The sequence below is a fragment of the Brassica napus genome, chromosome A3 (genome assembly GCF_020379485.1).
Source record: "Brassica napus cultivar Da-Ae chromosome A3, Da-Ae, whole genome shotgun sequence".
Lineage (NCBI taxonomy): Eukaryota > Viridiplantae > Streptophyta > Magnoliopsida > Brassicales > Brassicaceae > Brassica > Brassica napus.
This window is the reverse complement of record NC_063436.1, coordinates 9,615,728-9,638,975: the sequence shown is the minus strand read 5'-3', so window position 1 is coordinate 9,638,975 and position 23,248 is coordinate 9,615,728. Positions and strand designations below refer to the sequence as shown.

Below are 23,248 nucleotides of genomic sequence, written 5' to 3'. Positions count from 1 at the left end.
ATCACATAGAAGCCAGTATATTACAGGGGTTGTTAGGAATCCAATATGAATTAATCAGCCACTTGGAAAATAAGGGTATAAAGAAACTAAAGAAGAATGGAGTAAGTGTTGCTTACATTTGGGACATTTCTCGGAGTATACAGCATCCCATATCCTTCTAGCTGACGGCCCAATATAGCCAGTGTACCGTTCATGATTCAGCCCAAGATTAATATATGTCATTTCATCTGCAGTCATGCACTTGTTCATCAAAAACTGAGAGATAAAGAGTTAAGTACGAAATGCATAAAACATACCAAAAAACCAAGAAACAGAGATAATTAAGACTTCGAATGAAAGTCAGGTAGACAGACCAGTGTCACTGTGTCAATTTCATCATCACTATTCACTAGTCAAGGGATTATCTGTGACTGTCCCGTGAAAGTTCTAGTGTGTACGGCAGGGCCGTCTCAAATTTATTTTAGACCCTGTTCAAAAAAAATATTAATCGTACATTTTATCAAGTAATTTTAAAATTTAATAACTTTGTCTGATTTTTTTAAATTATAAGCTCAAAATTTAGCATTATATTTAAAATTTTAAAGTTTCTTACCATAATTTATCTATATATTTTAAAAATTCTTAAACTTTTTATTTTTATATTTCGGGGCCCTGTTCGACCGCTCCACTTGCGCTTGCTGTTAGACGGCCCTGGTGTACGGTATGGTCAACAGCAGCTTGTGGTTTCCCTTCTTGGCAAACAGGATTGGCTAGAATATATAATTCTCGTAATATATTAATAAATTTTATAAGAAAAATATATAAAAATATTTTTAAGCAAACAGAACTGTTTTCAAACAAATTTGACTTTAGAGTTGTACTTCTAGGGTTTAAATTTTTTTTTGTGGCTAACATAATGGTGCAAATTTGCAAACCAATCTACTCCTTTGACTAAACTACTTAAAACCAAAACATTCCTTTTATATCCATCCCTCCTTCTGCTTCTTTGCCATGTTGACAGCAGAAGAATCCCATGGCCTGATTGATTTATTAGAACAAGGGTTTAGGGTCCACAGGCCCTGACTCATTATCATTTTCCTCTTTGACATTCATTATCTCTATGATTGATCTCACTTTCCCTCTTGCCTTCATCTGCTCCTTACCCCCAGTTTCAACATCTTGCATAACCTCATCTGTTGTCTTGCCTTTGTCCCCACCAGGTTGTGAACTTCTGATGGCAGGAGAAGCACAATAGTTGCCATCTATGTTTCCCCATTTGAACATACAGCTGAGCTTACGTTGTTCCAACGCCTCTGCAAGAATGTTCAGCTCATCGATGGTGTACCTATACAGAAAACTCTTCTTGTCATACGGACAGGCACAGAGATTCTTCATGTGGCTCAGACACGAGTAACGGTCAGCAGAACATGAACACTGCACAGCGGAAAGATGCAAATCCACAAAGCATACACAGCATGCCCTCTTGCTCACATCATCAAAACTCTCCTTCATCCTTTGTGGTTTTAGTGGACCACTAAGGTACTGAACTCTGCTTTTCTCCTTCTTGACCCGTGACTACATAAAAAGAGAAGAAGGTAGTGAGCAAGTTCCTAAGACAAGCAAAGAAGAAGGGTGAGCATACCTTAACAGTGTTGGAGAACATCCCCTCCTTACCACAAGCATTAAACCATCTCATATTGCCTGATGTTTCCTTCTTGGTCAAAGAGTATTCCTTAAGGCATTTCACAGCTTCACTAGCAGCTCCAAACAGTACCTTGTCATACGATAATAACGATTTTCGTTTCTTCTCTTGATTCTGCAGAGCATCAATTTCCTTATGGGGTAACCAATCAAGGGTAGCGAAATTTGCTATCTCCAGACAGTTAAAGCCACAGTCAACGGCAGAGTAATACGTCCCTGGAAACAATATAACATACTGTCCACGGTTCTGGACACACCGGGTCACTGGTATACCTTCCATGTGCAACGCATATGGAGACATTGCCATCACCTGCCAAATTAATTAGCTTCCCTTGTGTTTTCTTTCTGAGTTTTGAAAAAGAGTGACTTGCATAGATGCGTAGTGACTTTTAACTACTTACAGAATCATAACTCCTCTTTGACTGTTCTCCTGACACCTTAGGGACAAAGCTCTCCATGAAAGCCTTGAACTTATAACGATGACACCCTGCAACAGAATACCACACTCTAGGAGCGCCTGTATGCAGATAGCAGAGCGAGTAGAGTCTCTCCTTCTCAGATTTCTGTTCAGCATCATATATTCCATGAGACAATAGAAGCAAATTAGACTGCAAAACTTAAAAACGCTGCAAGAACAACCAATGCAAGAACAACCAATGTTCAAGAAACTGGTAGGCGGTAGACCCATTTTTTGAGCATCTAGACCGATTTTCCTTTCTTTTTCTTAATCGTTTTTGAAAACTCGTTTCGTTTAGAACCAGTTTGCCGCCTAGACCGACTTTTAGAACACTGAGAAAAAAAGTATAGTGATAGCTTGCAGAATAGATGCTATTTCTGACAGAAAATGACAACACAGCTTGACATGAACATTAAAACTTACCCACAACTGGGAAGACAAGCACATTCCCACACTTAAGCGAGGAACACAAACTGATTCACAGTCGTCAAACGTTAGAAGAGAGCCAGGAAGCTTCGCTGTGTTGTTCAGATTCCAACCTGATGTTTTGTACTTGCAAGATTCAGATGATCCAGATAAAGGAAATCCACTGCCAAACGTTTTGGTATCTATATTATTCCCATAAAGCACCTAATTTTACACCACGAGTTAGTACCTTAGCCAGTTTCATATACAGTATATATAAAAGCAATAAACTTGATTTTTTAACATTACCCCTAGTTCAACAAATGGATTCTCAAGAAGTTTTCTAAACTCTTTCTCAACGTCTGCCACCGTTGGCCATGCGTCTACGGATGGAGATGAATACATGGAAGCCAGAACCTTCTCCTTTACGCGAAAATGGCTCTCCAAGTATGAATCTGCAAAGTTCTTGAACGTCTCCAAAGTATACTCATTACCAAGTTCTGTTCTACAGAACTTAACCTTGTGAAACGTATCATCATCATCACTATCAGCATCAGTCTCCTTTTTGATCTTTGGGTCCTCGGTCTGAACTCCATCAAAGATCTGGACTTGAGTGAAAAATCTGGATCCCTCCCATATTTTTCTCTCGCCAAGAAGACATGGAGGATCCCATGAAGGAGGAGGAACCACACAACAGATTCCATGAGGTTCAGATATGTCACGCAAGCTTGCAATGTAAGATAGTGTGTCATTGTATTCCTGAACATTCGGTAACTCTAGGTTAGAGAAAAAGTAACATATTACCAAAGAAGACTAAAGCAATTTAATACCCTAATTTTTCTTTCCATCAAAGCAAAGCAAAGCAAAACTAACCTTCTCGGTTGGGTTAAACACTGGAGCTTCCTCAAGGACAACCTTCTTGGAGACTCTCGGTAGCCGTCTTGGATGTACCTGTGAAATGAATTAGTAATTACTTTAGCAAAGACTCAACATACATTCTTGATACCTACATTCTCATACATCTAAAAGCATAGTATAGCTATCTGAATTGGCACATCAAGCTCCACTAAATCATTTTTGCAGACATTAAAGTAACTAAAACCATAAGGGGATAGTAGGGATATGGAATCCACAGTAAGAAAAACTCTACCTTAACCAACATCTTATACATCAAGCCTAGTGTCTATTCACAACCATATGATTGTATTAGGCAGACAAAAGAACTGAGAAATGATAAGAAAACAGATCCACATACCATTCACCACAAGAGCATAATAAGTTAAAAGACAGGAAAGAGGTAGACATAGATAGTAATGGGACCTCAGGTTTCGTTGGCTTTAAGACCCCTGAGCTGGGAGTTGTATGATCATGCACAATCCACGGTCGGCTGTTAACAAGCTTCTGGAAACTATCTGCATCTCCTGGACGGAATCCATTTGTCTTCTCTTGTACCTTCCTAAGCACAAACCTTGCTTGAGACTCAAAACCTGGCGGAGGTGACAAGAACTTGTCTACATTTCCAGATTTCGAACTTCTGTTCACACCTTCAAAGCCTGGCGGAGGTGACAAGAACTTGTCTACATTTCCAGATTTCGAACTTCTGTTCACACCTTCAAAGCCTGGTGGAGGTGACAACAACTTTTCCACCTTTACAGATTTGGAACAACCTTCAAAACCTGGCGGAGGTGACAAGAACTTGTCCACATTTCCAGATTTCGAACTTGTGTTCCCACCTTCAATGCCCATTAAACCTTACAGCCACCTCCCAGTAGTCTAGTGTATTGAACAATAATCTGCAGTAGATAAGATCGTTTCATCATCATTGGTGCCTTATTATAAACATCACAACAAACCACAGAACAAGTATTATTAATAAAATTCTCCTCTTGGTTGGTCTTGGAACCTTACTCCTTCCTACAGGAAACTAACTTTCGAACAGATTCAGATATTTAAAAGCCAATCTTTACATTAAAACGTTCTGGGTTTCTCAAAATGAAACTTCTTTCAAAATGGGTTCACTAAAGGAAGCTCCTTTTCAATCATAAAGATGCAAATCATTTGCAGCCCCTAGCTAAGATTGAACCTAAGCGTCTCAAAACAAGTATCGAATCTTAGGATACAAAATCTAACCCGGAAAAAAAAAATTGAACTGTTTGGCAATTGAAAGATAACATTTTTTAAAAGACGAGAATCAAAGTAGAACACACACCCAGGAGAACAGAGGTCTGAAGAGTTGCAGATATTACCGAAGCAAATACTTCTGGTCCTTTTTATCAGTGGAGATAAGAAATAAAATATGTTCATTTCCTTGTGCGAGTGCTACCAAATAAGACAGTTTAGAGGAGGACACTGAACACGAAGCAAACAAGTTTCAGATACATTTCTTAATTGAAAAAAAAAAATCTCATAAGAAATCTCTTATAAGAGAAACAAATTTCTCTCTTTATTTTTTATTTTTTCTCATGTTTTTAATTTTAATGACAAGATTTTTTTTAAAGATAATATTAGAATATATATATATATATATATATATATCTGACGCTGCAGTTTATGATGTATGTCTTGGATTTTATTAGATAGTTAGTTAATCACATTTACTTATAAAAAATTAAACACATTAATATCTATATATATTATATGTGTAGTTTTTATATATACTGTTTTTTTGTCAACATTTAATCATTGATTTATAGTATACTGTTATTTATTGATATATTAAAATTATTTGATTTCTACCTAGTTTTCTGTATATAATTGGTCATTCTCATTAGTTATGAAGGTTGACTACTATTACTAGAGCATTTTTAAAAACGTTTCTTTTTGTGGTCCACTTCATATTAATTATAAAGCCCAGTGGGCTAGTTTACAAACAGAACTCGGGGAGGAAAAATAATCCAATATATGTTAAGCCCAAATAAACAGTGAAAAGGATAAGATCAGCTCTTGTCCAATTTAGAAATCGAGCTTAAACCGATTCGTGAATGTTTTGGTTTTCTGTAACACTTTATTTAAACGTCAATAGATCACCCGCGCGCACACAAAAAAACTTGAGAAAAGAAAAAAAATAAGAATAACAAAAGGTGTATTATCACCTAAACAATTGGGACCGTTCTATTCCCATTGTTGGTGTTCTCATGATTGTCTCCATTTTCACCAGATATTTCTTCAAGCGACTTACCTTTAGCTTCAGGCACCAACAAAGTGAAGAGAATACCCAAAAAGCTAACCACACCTAACATGATAAGCGAGTTCTTGACACCAATCCCTGGAGGATATCCTGCACTTGTCTTGTTCTTGTCTGGACTTTGAGCCAAGTACAAGAACCCAAAAGCACCAACGATTGCACCCAATTTCCCTGATGCTGCAGATATACCATGGCATGTGGATCTGAACCTAGCCGGAAAGATCTCAGCAGGTACAACAAAGGTTGTAACATTAGGTCCAAAGTTGGCAAAAAAGAATGTTAACGAGTACATGACTACGAATCCAATTCGGTTCTCCTTGTGAGTCCAGTGGTCGTAAGGAATAGCTAGAGCAAACATAAAGACCGTCATGAAGAAGAATCCCATCAGCTGTATAGCAAATCTTCCAATGACGTCGATGAAAGCAACTGTGAACCAGTAACCAGGCATCGTGCTACACAAGGCAATGAGTGTTTGCGCTCGTGCGATCTTGAAAACTTCTTGAATCGCGCTCATGGTTTGAGCAGGAGGTATCCAGCCAATTGCACTGAAAATATCTTTCTGGAAAAGGTTTGAACTGTAGAAAGCGATGTCGAGAAGGAACCATGTTGATGTAGTCCCCAGCAAATGAAGTCCATGACGTTTCATGAATTCCTTGGAGAATAAGGAATATGATTTAGACTTATCATTTGAGATATATTCCACTATCCCCTGCTCCGCCTCTATCTCCACTTGCAAAACCCTAGCCATATCTGAAGCAGCTTGCTTTGCGTCTTTAGCAACCAAAGCTGTGTATCTCGCGGTTTCAGGCATCTTTGACCTAGAGTAAAACGTCATTGCCGCAGGAAGAGCACCAAACATCAGGATTATACGCCATACAAAATCTGCTTGTGGTACCGTGGATCGCAAGGCATCTTCCGCATAGGTAGGAGCAGGGAACTTAGCTTCAAAAACAGCTGAAATAATAATAGCGAAAATGCCACCAGCCATAATCCCAAACCCTTGCATGGCGAAAACCGCAGCGATAAACGCACCGCGAGTCTTCTTGTTAGCGTATTCAGACATGATCGTAGCGGACAAAGGATAGTCACCCCCAATCCCAAACCCAAGCCAAAACCTAAAGAAACATAGCGTGGCCATCACGGATTTTGGCTTGTGTCCGAAAGAGAGACCAGAGGCTACAGAGCAAAGGATCATGATCATCAGCGTCATACCGTAAACTTTCTTCCTCCCGAGCTTATCACCAAGCCACCCGAAAAAGAGTTGACCGGTGAGGGTCCCACAGAAGGCAACGCCGTTGACGGCGGCGGAAACGTTGGGAGGGAGAGTCCCAGGCACCTTGGAGCCTGGAACGTGGTAGTAAATGCGGCCCAGGAGCTTTGTAACGAGAGAGATGCAAAAGAGATCGTAAGCGTCGGTGAAGAATCCCATTCCGGCGATTACAATCGCCGTGAAATGGTACCATTGCGTCTTGGCTACATCAAGTGCATTCAACACTTGTAACTGATCCCCTGGCATTCTTATTCACCTCTGTAATTTCATCACAGGATTAATATTAGTAACTTTTAGTAGCATTTTTGGGCGTTATAAGATCGACTTATATGAATCAGGTAGAATGAAACATGTGTGGGATCTCTTAACTATCAACTTAAAAAAGAAATCACTCCTGAATGTTGTGGATAAGTTGTTAATGATTTAAATTATCAATTAAAACAAAACAGAAGAGGAATTTAATAAGATGAATGGAATGTAATATAAAACTCGATCATCTGAATAATTTTATTTCATTCCATAAGAATAATTTTATTTCATCCGACCATTTTTCCACTACATTTCATTCATTTTATTTCATTCCCTTCAATTCTATTTATTGGTTGTTTGATTTACTAGTTATAGTCTAAAACTCGATCATCCGAATAATCTGACTGATAGTAGATTTTCAAACAGAAGAATGAAGAGAAAGAACCACATAACCATCTAAAACATCTAAAACATAAATGAAGAGAGACTTACATGAATATACAATGATCTTCCTTTATTTGTGGGGAAAATGTAGAGAGGGCAAGGAGTGGAATGAGCGTTGAAGCTGCTGATGAAGAAGGATAGAGTGCAAGTTCTAAACGGCCATTTATATGCAACTCTATATGAGATATTTCATTTGCTATTTCTGTATATTATCCCTTGAATGACGCCGTTTTTGGAATCTTCATTATTTTTTCCTCTTTTTACTAACTTTTATTGTACTCGTTTAGGTATTACTAGGACAGGATGCATGCTTCGTTTTGTTGTATTACCTGAAAACAGCTGTTCAACTATTTTCTCAAAAAAAAAAAAACAGCTGTTCGACTATAATATTTTTTTTCTTACTCATAGACGTAGTTGACCATGAATTATTTTATGATATACAAAGTTTTAAATTCTTTGGAAGTACAAATACCTTCAATTTTGGGATGTTGCTCATTTAAGAAAATCACTAGATACCCATTTCCTCGTATGCGGTTTAGTCAGTTATATAAGTTTCAAATATAAGTATTAAATTGGTGGGTTTGACAAAAAAATGTATTAAATTGGTGTAAAATAAATAAAAATTATAATAAAATGAATCTGATTAGCAGTTGGTTTAAACTTTGATTAGCTATTAAAGAAACGATATTCTGTTTGTCAATTTCGAGATTATCATTTAACTGAGAATATATAAAATTTAATAAAATTATTTCAGTTAATATCACATATTAGGAGTGATTCGTTGGACGGTACGAGGAGACTTTAACTTTAATTTTCATCTACAACCTTAAATATTACCAATCATGATTTATATTAATTTTTAAAGTTACAGCAAAAAAAACAATAAAACTACAGCCAAATAACACAAAAAATAGTTATAAAATTTTTATTTTCTAAAACTCCATCTTTTTAACTGTAGAAAATTTTAAAGGTATATCTCTTAAAGTTAAATAAAAAAATCCTACAAACTAAATTTTAAAGTAAATTTTCTACAGCTACAATCCAATCAATATTATATATTCTTAACGAATACCAATTCTACCTTCACTTTTAAAAAAAAATGAATTTTCAATTTCAGATTGAACATTTTTATTCCAAAATAAAAATGATCAAATTAATACGATTTTATTAATCATCTAAATTATACTTAGTTAGGTATACCTAGTTGTACCATCATAATCGGTTTCATGTTAGCTCTAAAATCATTACAAAACATTTTCTTATGTGCGATTCAGTATTTAGTTTAAACTGTTTTAGGTTTTTACACTACCAATCAAGTTAAACTAAAACCATGCAAATACTTTTGCAAAAAGAGATGATAAAGAAGAAATTTATGAAATAAAGATAGAGAAGTATTGGAAGAAGAAATATGTTACAAGAAACATAATAGCATTCGAAATCTAATTTAGTCCACAGTAATAGAGTTGCTGAGGTATGGTCAACCTTTTGGCCAAATAAATTAAGAGGGAAGGGGGATGCCATGTGGTGAGAGTAATTACGAACCCTTAAGAATAATTTTATATGTTTACTGTTGACGCCGAAAACAATTGTTTTTGAACGATGATCCTAGAATGATTGTTTTTTTGGAGTCATAGTGAATCACCACTAATGAGAGCACCTCTAGTAGATAATTATAATTAGTTGGTAAATTGTTGACTCAAAATAATATTTTTTCGGACAATGCCAAAATATAAACCGGTCTTGAAATCTAAATAAAATCCATTAATAAATATTTATAATTTTGTATTTATTTTAAAATTAAATACTAATATAATATTATGTTGAAAGACAAATTAAATTCTTATTGGAAATACTTTTAGAAGAGGATTGGTGACGCCGACCCAAAACTTGATTAGCTTATCAAGTTTAGCATGTCCTCGTCCTATGATATTCATAGAGCTGCGTAACTTTAGCCCTAAGGTGACATAAAACTTTGCCCCACCAAACTTGACAGTACCAATAATTAACTTACGAAAATTCTTACTAAAATATAATTTTCGGAATCCAAATGACAAATACCAAATGACATTGTTTAAAGGGGAGGGTCGTTTAACATGAAGTAATTAGGGGGTTTATGATTCTTTCCGACATGTCATATTCAAGGCCGGTCGTAAGATTTATAGAACATAAAACAACTACAGTATACAATTACAAATTAGATGAGTGTGTTTTGTATAGTTTAGAGATTTTGTTTTTGCCAAATAGTTTAGAGATATTAAGTGCTTAAAATTTATGAATGTTTCATGCGAGCTCCATGATCGGTCCTGGTCATATTCTGATTAATTTTACAGTTTTATAGAAGACATGTTGACATGTTCTTACGGCTAAGTGAAAAGGCATGGAATGTATTTCTTTCCTTGAAATTTCATTCACAGTCTTGTTAAATTATCTTTTAATTATATCTAATATCGCAGTACGTGGGACTTTCACAGTTAAAGAGCATTTTTGGACTTCGTCTAAGAAATATTTTTTATAAAAAAACATCGTCTAAGTTTTAGTGCGACAAAATTGAATATTTGACAACATTTACTTTTGCTTTGAGAATTCTAAGGTGGTACTAGTCACCAGATATGGTTTAAAAGAAAAAAGAAATCAATAAGTCAAATGAGTTTAAAAAAAAAATCTATTCTTAGAAGGGTTTTTTTTTTCTTTTGAACTACCGTATCTAATCTATTAATTTAGGGTCCTAAATTTTATCTACTTAAAAAGTTGTCATTTAAATTTGGACTATTTCAATTTTGTCACTATGATGGACCCTTTCAATTGATAGATTATATATTTCCAGACGTAACAAAGTAAATACAACCGGACAACTTAAATTAAACCAACATCCTCTATTAAACCTACCGATCTCTCAATCAGAAATTAAACTATAATTAAACCGAAGGTTATCTACTATATTATATACGATCCCAAACGCACTCACCTTTGCTTCTCTTCAGTTTCATTCAAAAACTCTTACTGGACTTCATGGTAATATAGACGTCTTTGCTTCTCTTCAGTTCATAAACTACAAAATCTGATTATTTTATATTTTTGTCCATCTTTCATCAACGTTAACATTCTAACAAATATTATACTATAGTTATGTCAACATGAACACAAAGGTGAAATGAATTTCTTTTATGATGCACTTATAAGAACGTGTCACTATGAACACAATATTGTTTTTCGTTTATCATAGCACAACATGCCATTCATACATGTATACTATATAATATTCATTAATATATATTAATAGGTTAGATGTATTTTGTATATTAAATAATATTCATTTCTAATAATTTTGTACATACAATTGTTATCTTAAAAATAAGATTCTAACTATATTAAAAATAGTTTTGATCAAATCTAAACTAAATAGTCTTGCAAATAAAATAACCGCTAACAACTTAATTCAGTTTGTTTATATATAATACATTAAAATTTAATACAAAATCTAAATTTTAAATTTAAGCGAAATAATATATCAATTATATTCAACATTATTATCTAATCTATTAAATATTATATTTTGTGCACTAACACTATATACAACGCGTATTACAATGTATAATATGAATCATATACATTATAAACTAATACCATATACAACACATATTACAACATATAATATAAAAGGAAAAATGATTGCTAGTTACATGAAATATTTGTCACCACATGGCTAACCATACAAACTAAATTAATGTATACCTAACCACACGAAATATATGTTATGCATGACAACATTCCTCAACTTTACGATGTTATGTAGTTAACCTCACGAGTTTAATTTTATTTTATCCAAAAATTAATGTGGATGTTAGAGATTGTTTAAAAGAATAAAAAAACAAAATTAATTAAATAATATCTTATATAACTTTTATATTTAACATAAATAAAAATAATATAATTATATTGTTTTCAAATACACTAAAATAAAAATGTTAAAACATTACTTATCAAAATTTATAAAACATATTGATTTTGTAAATTAGATTTTGTTAAAAATATTTTGACGCTTTAAAGCACGGGTCAAAATCTAATTTAGGTAAATTACCGTCAGGTACGTCACATTTTAATTGATATAACGAGAGATTTAATTGGTCTCTCACATACACATTATTTTTTGGATATAAAATTAAATTCGTGATGTTAACTACATAACAACATAAAGTTGAAGGATGTTGTCATGCATAATATATATTTCGTATAGCTAAGTATACAATTGTTTAGTTTGCATAGTTAGCCATGTGATGGCCAATACTTCATGTAGTCAGCAGTCATACATTATAAATTAATGACAAACATATAAATATTATATACATATATTATATACCAAAAATATATATAATATCAATTTTGATTAAATAATATCCGCGCATAGCGCGGGTCGGTATCTAGTATTTCATTAAAAGGGAAAGCTAGGCCTGAACCCAGGAAATGTACAAATTACATAAAGATGCCTTAGCCAAACAGTTTGCAGGCCAATGCTCTTAGAAGTTAGAATGTATATAATGATTTTTTTTTTAATAATGCAAACGGGTTATCCAAATCTAAACCAAACTCATAAAGATCTGAACAGAACCCGAATCGAAATTTATAAGTATCCGAATAGAGCTAAAATATTTAATCCAAAATTTGAATAAATCCGAACCAAATCCTAATGTATCCGAAGCTCGTCCCTGTTTCGAATCATTAATTCAAATACAGAGAGAGTACTTGTTTTACTCGATTTTAACGCTAGCACCAAGAACATTAATAGACTGGATAGTAATTAAATATGCAATTCGTTGGAGCATTCATGGGGACGCGCTTTCTTGGCTCTCTCTAACACGTAAGTGGCATGCCGTTTGAAACGAAGCTATTGAGGAGGTACACAAAGCAACTTTGCTTAGATTTGTTTGTATAACAAAAACCCTAAAAATACCATTAAAAAGTGAAACAAAACCCTAAAATTAGGAAAGCCCAATACACAATAAATTTCAAAGTGACTTCAAAGGGAAGAGATTTTGTCTTCATCAGCCAGCTATCATCTTGATCCTTCCAGATCTCCTACTTTCAATAGGTAATTAATTGGCTAATCTCCTTTTTCTTGGCGATATTTTCTCTATTTAAGCAATTGTAAATTCGTTTTTAGAAAAATCAATCATCTTTGATCGATTGGAAAGTATCCCATATATACTGGCATACATATAAAAATCTTGCAGCCTGAGATTGAGATTGGTGTACTATATGAGAAGATGAAGTTTGGAGAGACGTTTACGGAATATCTACGTGGAGAAGAGGAGTGGTTCCTAGAAAAATGTCGTCATGTTGAATATAAGAAACTCAAGAAAGTGTTAAAGAAATGCAAGACAACATGTAACACCACAAGATCTGATGGTGAACACATCAACTCATCAGCTACTTTGTCTGATTCATGTCAATGCCAGTCTTGCCCTTGTATGTATACCTTCTCTCTTGTTCCCTCTCTTCTTCACCCTTTTACCTTTGCAATTTTAGAGCAATAGTCGAATCCATAGATAATGGGGGGGAACGATCTACAGTGCTCAAGCCTATATATGGCTCTACTCCTTTTGATCATTTACAAGAGCAGATAGGTCTAGCAAAGTATGAAAATAATATACTCCAAAAAAGTCACGAAAATAATATGCTCAATCAAGTTACTGCAATTGGTTTAATTGAGTTGAGATGCCATGTCAACTAAAATGGTATCATAGAGTACAGTTGACCACCCCATGGACTATTCCAATTTTATAGTGGCATGTTTTATATTTCTTCCAATGTTTAAAAGCTGTTAGGTGGTAATTAGGCGATTTATATAAGATTAGCGTCTACCCAGGAATTTAGGCCCTAAGCGTTCATCTAGGTGACACATACACAGATTTTTAGAACATTGCTTACTTCAGTTAAGCAGTTCCACGCTCAAAAAGACGTATTAGTTATGGGTAATCAAAATGTGTGCTTTTATGAAAGTATTTCATATTGTTTACGCGTCGAGTGTTTTTTTTTTCTTTATTCAAGATTAGGTAGTTGATGTGAAAGGTGATATGTTACAATGTAGGGTGTGATGAGATGTTCTTTGCGGAGCTGATGAAGGAAGTTTCTGACATAGCAGGATTCTTTAAGTCAAGAGTTAGGCATCTTCTCCATATTCATGTAGCCACTGGGATGCAAAGATACATGATGCGTCTACGCAGATGCTTCGCGGACGAAAAACAAGCTTTAGTCGAAGAGGGCCAAATCTTGATCCAATACATAACAATGAACGCCATTGCCATCCGTAAAATCCTAAAGAAATATGACAAGGTTAGGCTTATTGCAAAGAATGAAAAATGTATTCGAAATAAACACGCAGGATTGTTAAACTGGTTTAAATGTTTTCAGGTGCATGGCTCAGACAATGGTAAGAACTTCAAGTTGAAAATGCGAGCAGAGCGTATAGAGCTCTTGCACTCACCTTGGCTCATAGAACTTGGAGCCTTTTATCTTAACTCTGGGCTGGACAAAGTTGGAAACTTTAAGAACTCTTTTGGCCGAGTCTCATGTGAAAATCTCAACGAAGATCAACCAATGATGAAGCTCATGCTGCCTAACACAACAGAGCTCGAGTTTGATCTAACTTGCGCAATCTGCCTGGTACAAAATGAAAAAAAAAGACATAGACAAATGTATTTTACATGTTTAAATCATTTTCTCACATGGAGGTGAAGATTAATAGTTTTTTTTTGTTGATTTTTTGGCAGGAAACGGTATTCAATCCCTACGCCTTAAAATGTGGTCACATATTTTGTAAAGCGTGTGCATGCTCGGCTGCTTCTGTAATGATTTTCCAAGGCGTTAAAGCAGCACCACAATGTTCCAAATGTCCCATATGTAGAGAGGTCTGTTTAGATTCTTGCAACACTAAATATTTTTTTTTCTCTCAAGTTTTGTTTCCATTATCTATACTGAGGTGTTGATTGTTACATGTGTTATGCAGGTTGGAGTTTATGCGGAAGCAGTTCACATGATCGAGCTCCACCTACTGTTAAAGATACGGTGAGACAAATCTCTAATTTAGATGTCACCAAACCAGTATATGTGTCAGTTAAATTTTGAACTTTTGATTATTTTATATATCTACTAGAGAATAATGCTTTCATTTGCTTATATAGTTACTGGAAGATGAAGTTTTAAACGAATTCTTTGTACTTCAAATTTGTAAAGCTAAAAGTTTGAATTCATCATAAATGAGTTATTCAAAATTATTTCTGTTTTTTTCTTTCTTGAGGTGGTATAGATTATTCAAAGTTGCTATACTATAGGCACTCACATTTTCTATCCATGGACGTCAATATATGAAGAATTCTATATAAAAGCTCAGTAAATATGATTTGTGTTCATAATATTTTTGCAGATGCAAAGAGTATTGGAAGGAGAGGGCAATGGGGGAACGGTCTGAGATGGTGAAGCAGTCTAAAATGTTTTGGAACGAACAGACGATTCATATGATCGGTTACTAGTCATTACTTCTTCAATCATAAAAACTTATTTAAATTAAACAAAAGTGAGGAGAAAAAAAAAATTCTGCCATTCCCGTTCATTATAAATAAAACAGCACTAATTAGGATTTTTTTTCTTTGATAAGACATAAATCAAGTTGTGTTAGAATTTTTTATGTTCTGGATACGTTATGATAATTTATTACTATAGCCTACCAAACAATACGTGGTTTTAAAATAAAAAATTACATTAACTGATGTATTTTAAGACATATTGTATGAAAACATTTGTTTGCTTCGACTATATATGAGAGATGTTTGATGAAAATGAAATAATGAATAGATGAGCGCGTCTAAAAAAACAAAAAGAACAGATGAAGATCAAAATAGTAGGGGTGCTAAGTTATTTAAACCTAACCATAACTAGTTGTTATTTAACCAGAAACTTAAATAAACATAAATCCATAATGTGACTATTCACACAGTCGCACGTCCTAATTTTATTTTTAATCGTTTTTCCGTTACGCGTAATTTGTCTATTGCTTTTTTGTTCTCATTTTGTTAAGTCTGAGACTTCTACTCGATTGCAGTGGGCCCTTCTCAGTCATGTGTATTCATTCGGTTGTATGACCAATTTAGCTTAACTCCGAGTTGATCATCATCTATCCTCGTCTTTTCATTTTGTTGCCAATTCTATAATCTCTTTTTTTTTTTTAGAGGCCAATTCTATAATCTCTTTTAAGCTCCATACCATCTAAGAGACAAAAACTTACAAATACATGATATGCAACATAAGACTATATATACTTGTCCGTATTTATGTAATGAGCAAAATCCCCTAGACATTATTAAAAAAAATGATTTGTTTTTTTTACTTATGTGTTATCTGTACAATTACTTTCACTAAAAAACATGACATGACACACCAATAATTATGATATGGCTTATGGCTAATTGTGATTTGGACAATCACATTTACTTTTGATTTATATTTTTAGAATATAGTAATAATTCATATATCATCATCAAAGTAAATATTTTTAAATATAAAATAAATAATAAAAAGATAAAATATAACAACATTTCAATATTTTAAAAAAATTCTATTTCTTATAATCGTACAATTTTTATTACTAAAAAAGTTCTTCAAAATTTTATGCAATTTTGAAAAATATGTAATCCCATAATTTTTTTTATCCTAATACATTAGTTTCCTTTTGATATCTATAAATTTTAGAAATACTATTTACTTTTACTTGTTGATAATTATACAATTTTCTATCAAATTTTTATACAAGTTGATTTAATATAGATGATTATTATTTATCTACAAAAGTAATAGTAAATTTTTGATAAAATTATTTTAAAGTGTAAAATTGTGAGAATATTTATAAACATTAATTTATGCTACTTACAAGTTGATTCTGAGAATTTACATCATTAGCATAAATTTTGAATATTTATAGACATTAATTTATACTACTTACAAGTTGGTTTTTCTATCAAATATACATAATTTTGTATAAAATTATTATTTTATAAAAGTTTAATTAATATATTTTAACTAAAATAAATAGATAAAAATCTATCCAAGACTATAATTTTAAATATATACATATCTATTAGTAAATACAATTTTAAAATAAACTTAAAATTTAAGATTTTTATTATTGCACATGGTGCAGAAAAACACAAAAGTAAGAATGAAACATAGACAAAACCAATTCATTTCATTTTTTTTCAATAAGGAAACAAAATACAAGTCTCCAAAAGTTGTTTATAATAGACGGCCATGCTACGACCACTAATTGTTTTTTTTGTGTGGAAATTATGACCACTAATTATTCATCTTCCTTATTCTCCCATTTCCTCTTCCCCTCCTCCTTTGATCAGCATCAGGTCATGAGATTTTCTCGGAAGCAAAACCATTCCACCAAATTCAAGAAATTCCACAAAATTTATCATCAAGAATACAGCTTCCGGCGTATAGAAGGAGAAACTGCATGCATAAGCGAGAATATCAACTCTGTTCCCATATTGGTAGGTTGTGTTCATCTCACGTTTCCTTTATTTGCCCTGTGTCTATTTTAAGACACATCAAGAACTCGATGGATGCGTTGATGAGTGGTTTGTGTCGGAGAGAAACGGTGATCGCGAGAAGGTAAGAGAGAGATATAGAAACAAACCGAAGGAATAGCAAAACTAGGGTTTCAATGGGAAACACATGCACGGGTCCGAAACTGAACCCTAATGGGTTCCTTCAATCCGTTAGTGCCGCTGTTTGGCGTAATCAGAAACCAGACGAGAGCCTCGAGAGCAACAAGGACGACAGCAGCAAGAAGAAGAGCGTTCATGGCGGTGACAACGCTCCCTCCGCCGTGGATCCAACTCCAAGCACACCACCTCCTCCGGTGAAAATGGCCAACGAAGAAGCACCAAAATGTGACAACAACGATGAGAATCCAAAGCCTAAGAAAGAGGCACACATGAAACGAATGGCGAGCGCGGGTCTACAAATAGACTCCGTACTCGGGAGAAAAACTGAAAATCTCAAGGAGATCTATAGCGTGGGGAGGAAGTTAGGTCAAGGACAATTCGGGACGACGTTTCTTTGCGTGGATAAGAAGACAAACAAAGAACTCGCTTGCAAAACCATCGCCAAGAGGAAACTCACGACCCCTGAGGACATAGAAGATGTGAGAAGAGAGATTCAGATCATGCATCATTTGTCTGGACATCCCAACGTGATTCAGATCGTTGGTGCGTATGAAGACGCTGTAGGTGTTCATGTCGTGATGGAGATTTGTGCAGGTGGAGAGCTGTTCGATAGGATCATACAGAGAGGTCATTACACCGAGAGAAAAGCTGCTGAGCTTGCAAGAACCATCGTTGGTGTTATTGAAGCTTGTCATTCTCTTGGTGTGATGCATCGTGATCTTAAGCCTGAGAACTTCTTGTTTGTTAGTGGAGATGAAGAAGCTGCGCTCAAGACTATAGACTTTGGTCTCTCTGTCTTCTTCAAACCAGGTAAGGGCATTCACATTGAGGATATCTCAACTAGTCTCTAAGTAATAATATTTTAATAGAAGTCTTTTTAAGAACTTGGTGTGGATGGCCTAATTAATGTTGTTGTTTTAAATCACTTGTAATTGATATGTTTGGATTCTACATTTAACTTCATGTTCTGGTTTTCTTCCCATAACAGGAGAAACATTCAGTGATGTAGTTGGGAGCCCTTACTATGTGGCTCCAGAAGTTTTAAAGAAACATTATAGTCATGAATGTGATGTTTGGAGTGCTGGAGTTATTATATACATCTTACTAAGTGGTGTCCCTCCGTTTTGGGATGGTAATAGAACTGTTTGGTTCATGCTTAAAGGAATGTTCAATGGTACTATAGAGAGTGACTGATCGATTGTTATGTTATTCCAGAAACGGAGCAAGGCATATTTGAGCAGGTTTTAAAAGGTGACCTTGACTTTGTATCAGAACCATGGCCCAGTGTATCAGAAAGCGCAAAAGATTTGGTTCGTCGGATGCTGATCAGAGACCCTAAGAAGCGAATGACAGCTCATGAAGTTCTCTGTTAGTGTTCTTTTTGAATCAGAAAGTGTTAGCACAGAACTACTTACATATATTGTAATATTTATTGTGTTGCAGGTCATCCTTGGGCTAGAGTGGACGGTGTTGCTCTTGATAAACCTCTTGATTCTGCTGTTCTCAGTCGTTTGAAACAGTTTTCTGCAATGAACAAGCTTAAGAAAATTGCTATCAAGGTAAACAATTATTACAAAAGTACTAAGCATTAGTAAACTCACATAAAATCTCTCCCTATAAAGAACAACATATAAATTTACATCAGTTTTTGGGGACCAAAGAAAATTTAATAAGAACTTTAATCGAAAAAAGTTTAAAATAAATTGAGAATTTATGTCTATATATATTATTTCTTAAGATTTTTTGAGGGTCCAAAGCTAATGTCGCATATAGCTTTGCCAGGAACCGGCTCTGATTTCACTTATATCACTCACCATTTTATCTTGTCACGACATGCATTTATTCAGGTGATAGCAGAAAGCTTGTCAGAGGAAGAGATAGCAGGGTTGAAGGAAATGTTCAAGATGATAGATACAGACAACAGTGGACACATCACTCTCGAAGAACTCAAGAAGGGCTTGGACAGAGTTGGTGCTAACCTTAAAGATTCAGAAATATTAGGATTAATGCAAGCAGTACGTCCCAATTCTCTTCTTGCCTTTTACTATATGATATGATATACAAAACCTATAAAATAACATGGAGGGCACATTTTCAGGCGGATATAGATAACAGTGGGACTATAGACTATGGAGAGTTTATAGCAGCGATGGTGCATTTAAACAAAATACAGAAAGAAGACCATTTGTTCACAGCGTTCTCTTATTTTGATAAAGATGGAAGTGGTTATATAACCCGAGAAGAGCTCCAGCAAGGTTGCAAGCAATTTGGCTTAGCGGATGTTCATCTAGACGACATTATAAGCGAAGTTGACAAGGACAATGTAAATAAAAGTTGCTCTTGCATTCAGTAATTACTTAAAAGCACCATTGTTGCTTAAATGATTCCATGTGTGTGAGTGTTTTTTTTGTCAGGATGGAAGAATAGATTACAGTGAGTTCGTGGAGATGATGCAAGACACTGGATTTGGCAAAATGGGTTTAAGGGTGAGTTGAAGAAAAAAAACAAGCACCTCAATTTCCACCATTTTCTAATTAAATTATGTACATTTGATAATTATGCCTGATCATAGAGGTTTCATATTCATTTTCTGTGTTATATTCTTAGTAGGTCAAAGTAAAACTACTCTATAGAATCTTGCATGTAAAATGTTCAGTCTGCTACTATGAAATTACTGTACATATGTTGTAGATTTTTGTTGTTGTTGCATGCTTTTGTCTGACGCAAATAAAGTGTAGATTGATACTACGAGGTAATAATATACATAAGTATAGGTTTCCAAATTGTTTTCTAATTTATCAAAACTTATTTTACAAATTGAAATGGATAATAACTAACAGAGTCGATGTAAGCATTAGCAAAATACCATCCAGCTGTACTTATCAAAAACATCAATTCATCAATATCTCCTCTTGTTTCTGACACTGAATATAATAATATTCTTTAAGAAGATCCCTTCGAAGTAGTAAAAACAGTTATGAAGTAAACAGATATTTGACATATTCTATCTTTCTACTTGGAAAAAATCGCAACACATATATAGGCCACATTGTTAATGAGTGCATCTCTAAAACATTCACACGTGGTACGTGATACACTGCAAGAACTACAGGTGTCATATACCCAGCTATAGTTTTTCTTCATAACCCACTCACCACTTTCACTTCTTCCCTAATCAACTCTTCTCTTCCTCTTCTTCAATAGTCCAAAACAAAATGGGTTCAGAGACTTTCCTGGAAGTGATTCTGGCGATTCTTCTGCCTCCAGTCGGCGTTTTCCTCCGATATGGTTGTGGGGTAAGCACTAATCTAAATACATCACTAGTTTAATTACTTACTTTCTTGTCTCGTAATTTAATTGTTAAATGATCTCATGAATGCAGGTAGAGTTTTGGATATGTTTGTTGTTGACTTTGTTGGGTTACATCCCTGGGATCATCTATGCTATCTACGTTCTTGTGGGATGATCATCAAATTAATTATTTTCTTGTAAAGTTTTCATCTGAGTTAAAGCCGCTGTTCTTTCTCAACTCTCTTGTAATAAAAAGTCTTCTCGCTAAATCATAAAATACTATTCTTTTTTGCTTTCTCTTTTGTTTTTTGATTAATTTTGATAGGTTTCCTCATGCCTATCAATGCCCAATGTAATACAACATTGAGAAAATATCATAAAATAAAATAAGATCCATTCATCAACGACTTAAAACTATCGCAGTGTTTTGTTGATGATGAAATCTTCCTTTTCATATATATAAAAAAAAAGCAGCAGCTGACTTATCCAACAAGAAACATTGATTCAGTAGTCAATATGACAGACGAATGAACGGTTCCTTGCAACGCACACAAGACCAAAGTATAGTCGCTATTGCCCGTTTCACTTTCGAGTCTTGTGTTGGCCCAAAACGTTAGGGGTTTCTTTTGGAGAAAGCGTTCCGAGTTTCGACTTGTGTCTTCTTCTTGTGTTTGCAGAAGCATTTGGTTCTTTGTTTTCTTTATCTCCCTCGTTCTCCTGTTGTAAACAAAAGTTATGTATAGCTTTTCTTTATAAGCACAAGATATACATAGCTGCTGCTAAGTTATACATAGCTGCTGCTAAGTTATACATAGCTGCTGCTAAGTTATGCTTTCTTTGGAAGCATACCGAGTCGAAGAAACCCATCTTTGGCAAGGGTAACCTCAGACCAGAGGATGATGATGCCAAATCCTTCCCTTTATATCCAGAATAAGATGATCGTGTGATAGATTTTGATCCCTTATGCCCTTCACACACAAAGAAGAAGATGTTAAGTTTTAAGAACATTGATCTTTCTCCTCTTGAAAAGAACAAAGGGAAAATGAATCATGTTCTCACCGAGTTCACTTGCAACAACTTTCTTCTCAGGTTTAGCTTGACGAGGAGTCAAAGATTTGGAGACTGAAGATGACAATGACGATGAAGAAGAAGGAGTATACGCTTTTGGTTGAGGAATGAGACTCAAACGTTGACTTTTCAGTTTGTACCACTTAGCTCTCTTGACAAACAGAACATACATGTTAAATTCAGATGAAAGCACACTGAGAAGAAGGGAAAAAAAGGTGTATTAGCGTTTGTTCCTTTTTACCTTGTTACCATCTGGTAACTTGCGTTGGATCTCTTGAGCTCTCGTCTCCTTCATATTACTTAAAGAGGCTCTCAGGTCGTTAAACAGATCAAGCTCAATGCTCGACACAGATAATCTGCTTCCTTCAGTTGTTGTAGTCATGGAATCAGCAGAGTTACGAGGCTGTGTGTTACTTGTGAAACCATTGTTCACTAGCGACAATTCCTCCGCATCAAGAACACCTTATCAAATATTAGCCAATGTCAGTTTTTCAATATATAAAAATATGCTAAATACACTTGGTCTGATTGGTTTTGCTAATAAATTTATATAGTATTTGATGATCCAATAGCAAAACGTACTAATTATTTTTCAAAAAAAAAAAAGTGATGAACGTTTACAAAAAGAGTTGAGTAACGTTTTGAAAATGTGAGACCTGGCTCGGTTAAAAACGCATTGTCCCATGCAAAACTTGGACGAGTAGCGATGTCAGAAGAAACACATGGAAGAAGTGTCTTCTTGATGGAGTCCTTCTTCTGATTTACGTCAATCTCATTCTCACCAAGTTTTAAGCTCCCAAACAACTCTTCATGATCCAATACTCCTACAACAAAACAAAAAAGTTGCAAAAATCGTTGGCATCGTATAAACTATTGTGTTTCTTGAGGTTCTTGAATTTCACAATTAGTCATTAAGGAGATTGAGAAGAAACCAGGGGTAGTGAAGAAGGCTGAGTCCCATGCCAAGCTTCTCCGATGATTCCATTCACTCTCTTTATCTCTTACTAGCTGCGAGAAATCAACCTTTTCTCTTGCTGCTAATGCAAGTGAGAGAGAATGTTTCAAAAACATGATCAACTTATGAAAAAAGCGATTTTCGATAGGAGATAAACAAATGAGTGTAGTAGTCAATGATGAACCTGCTTCTTGAGAATCCATATTGTGCTTTTGAGATTCTTGATTTTTTGAAGAACAGAAATTGGAAACCGATAAAAAGTAACAAAGAGGCCTTACCATGGGAGATAATTTAAAGGAGCGACAAATTTGAAAATTGTTTTTGCGTGATTTAAGCATTCCATTTACTCTCCAGAAACTTTTTCAAATCAACTGCCTTAAATGTTATTCTTTATGTAGACCGACTTTTTTACTAAGAAACATTTGTTAACTTTGGTTGGTGAATAGTCTATATTACGATGTAGATCCAGTTAAATTGTTTCTAGTCCATAGTTTGATAATGAAAGGTGTATATATGGATAGTA

At 34.5% G+C, this 23,248-nt stretch overlaps 5 protein-coding genes and 1 pseudogene across 5 annotated transcripts; 3 read left to right on the top strand and 3 right to left on the bottom strand.

The window, feature by feature from the left end:
* Positions 1-773: 773 nt before the first annotated feature.
* Positions 774-5,016, bottom strand: LOC106438117 (annotated as a pseudogene).
* Positions 5,017-5,398: 382 nt separating this feature from the next.
* Positions 5,399-7,970, bottom strand: LOC106443590 (inorganic phosphate transporter 1-4-like). Its single transcript, XM_022717554.2, has one exon. The coding sequence runs from the start codon at positions 7,240-7,242 to the stop codon at positions 5,635-5,637; it is 1,608 nt and encodes a 535-aa protein (XP_022573275.2). The 5' UTR covers positions 7,243-7,970; the 3' UTR covers positions 5,399-5,634.
* Positions 7,971-12,207: 4,237 nt separating this feature from the next.
* Positions 12,208-15,365, top strand: LOC106443591 (probable E3 ubiquitin-protein ligase BAH1-like). Its single transcript, XM_013885140.3, has 7 exons — positions 12,208-12,775; positions 12,918-13,152; positions 13,775-14,019; positions 14,098-14,349; positions 14,457-14,594; positions 14,693-14,751; positions 15,110-15,365. Exons 2-7 carry the CDS (start codon positions 12,951-12,953, stop codon positions 15,213-15,215), a joined length of 1,002 nt encoding a protein of 333 aa, XP_013740594.1. The 5' UTR covers positions 12,208-12,775; positions 12,918-12,950; the 3' UTR covers positions 15,216-15,365.
* A 1,072-nt stretch (positions 15,366-16,437) lies between these two features.
* On the top strand, positions 16,438-20,194 carry LOC106438118 (calcium-dependent protein kinase 20). The gene is made up of 7 exons (XM_013879182.3): positions 16,438-18,221; positions 18,400-18,543; positions 18,627-18,779; positions 18,855-18,970; positions 19,259-19,426; positions 19,510-19,734; positions 19,826-20,194. Exons 1-7 carry the CDS (start codon positions 17,408-17,410, stop codon positions 19,904-19,906), a joined length of 1,701 nt encoding a protein of 566 aa, XP_013734636.2. The 5' UTR covers positions 16,438-17,407; the 3' UTR covers positions 19,907-20,194.
* Positions 20,195-20,528: 334 nt separating this feature from the next.
* LOC106443592 (low temperature-induced protein lt101.2) lies at positions 20,529-21,075 on the top strand. Its single transcript, XM_013885141.3, has 2 exons — positions 20,529-20,707; positions 20,794-21,075. The coding sequence occupies exons 1-2, from the start codon at positions 20,627-20,629 to the stop codon at positions 20,875-20,877; spliced, it is 165 nt and encodes a 54-aa protein (XP_013740595.1). The 5' UTR covers positions 20,529-20,626; the 3' UTR covers positions 20,878-21,075.
* Positions 21,076-21,186: 111 nt separating this feature from the next.
* Positions 21,187-23,152, bottom strand: LOC106441879. Its single transcript, XM_048775742.1, has 6 exons — positions 22,703-23,152; positions 22,427-22,594; positions 22,012-22,232; positions 21,762-21,921; positions 21,552-21,670; positions 21,187-21,419 (listed from the first exon to the last, which is right to left on the bottom strand). The coding sequence occupies exons 1-6, from the start codon at positions 23,061-23,063 to the stop codon at positions 21,285-21,287; spliced, it is 1,164 nt and encodes a 387-aa protein (XP_048631699.1). The 5' UTR covers positions 23,064-23,152; the 3' UTR covers positions 21,187-21,284.
* Positions 23,153-23,248: the final 96 nt, after the last annotated feature.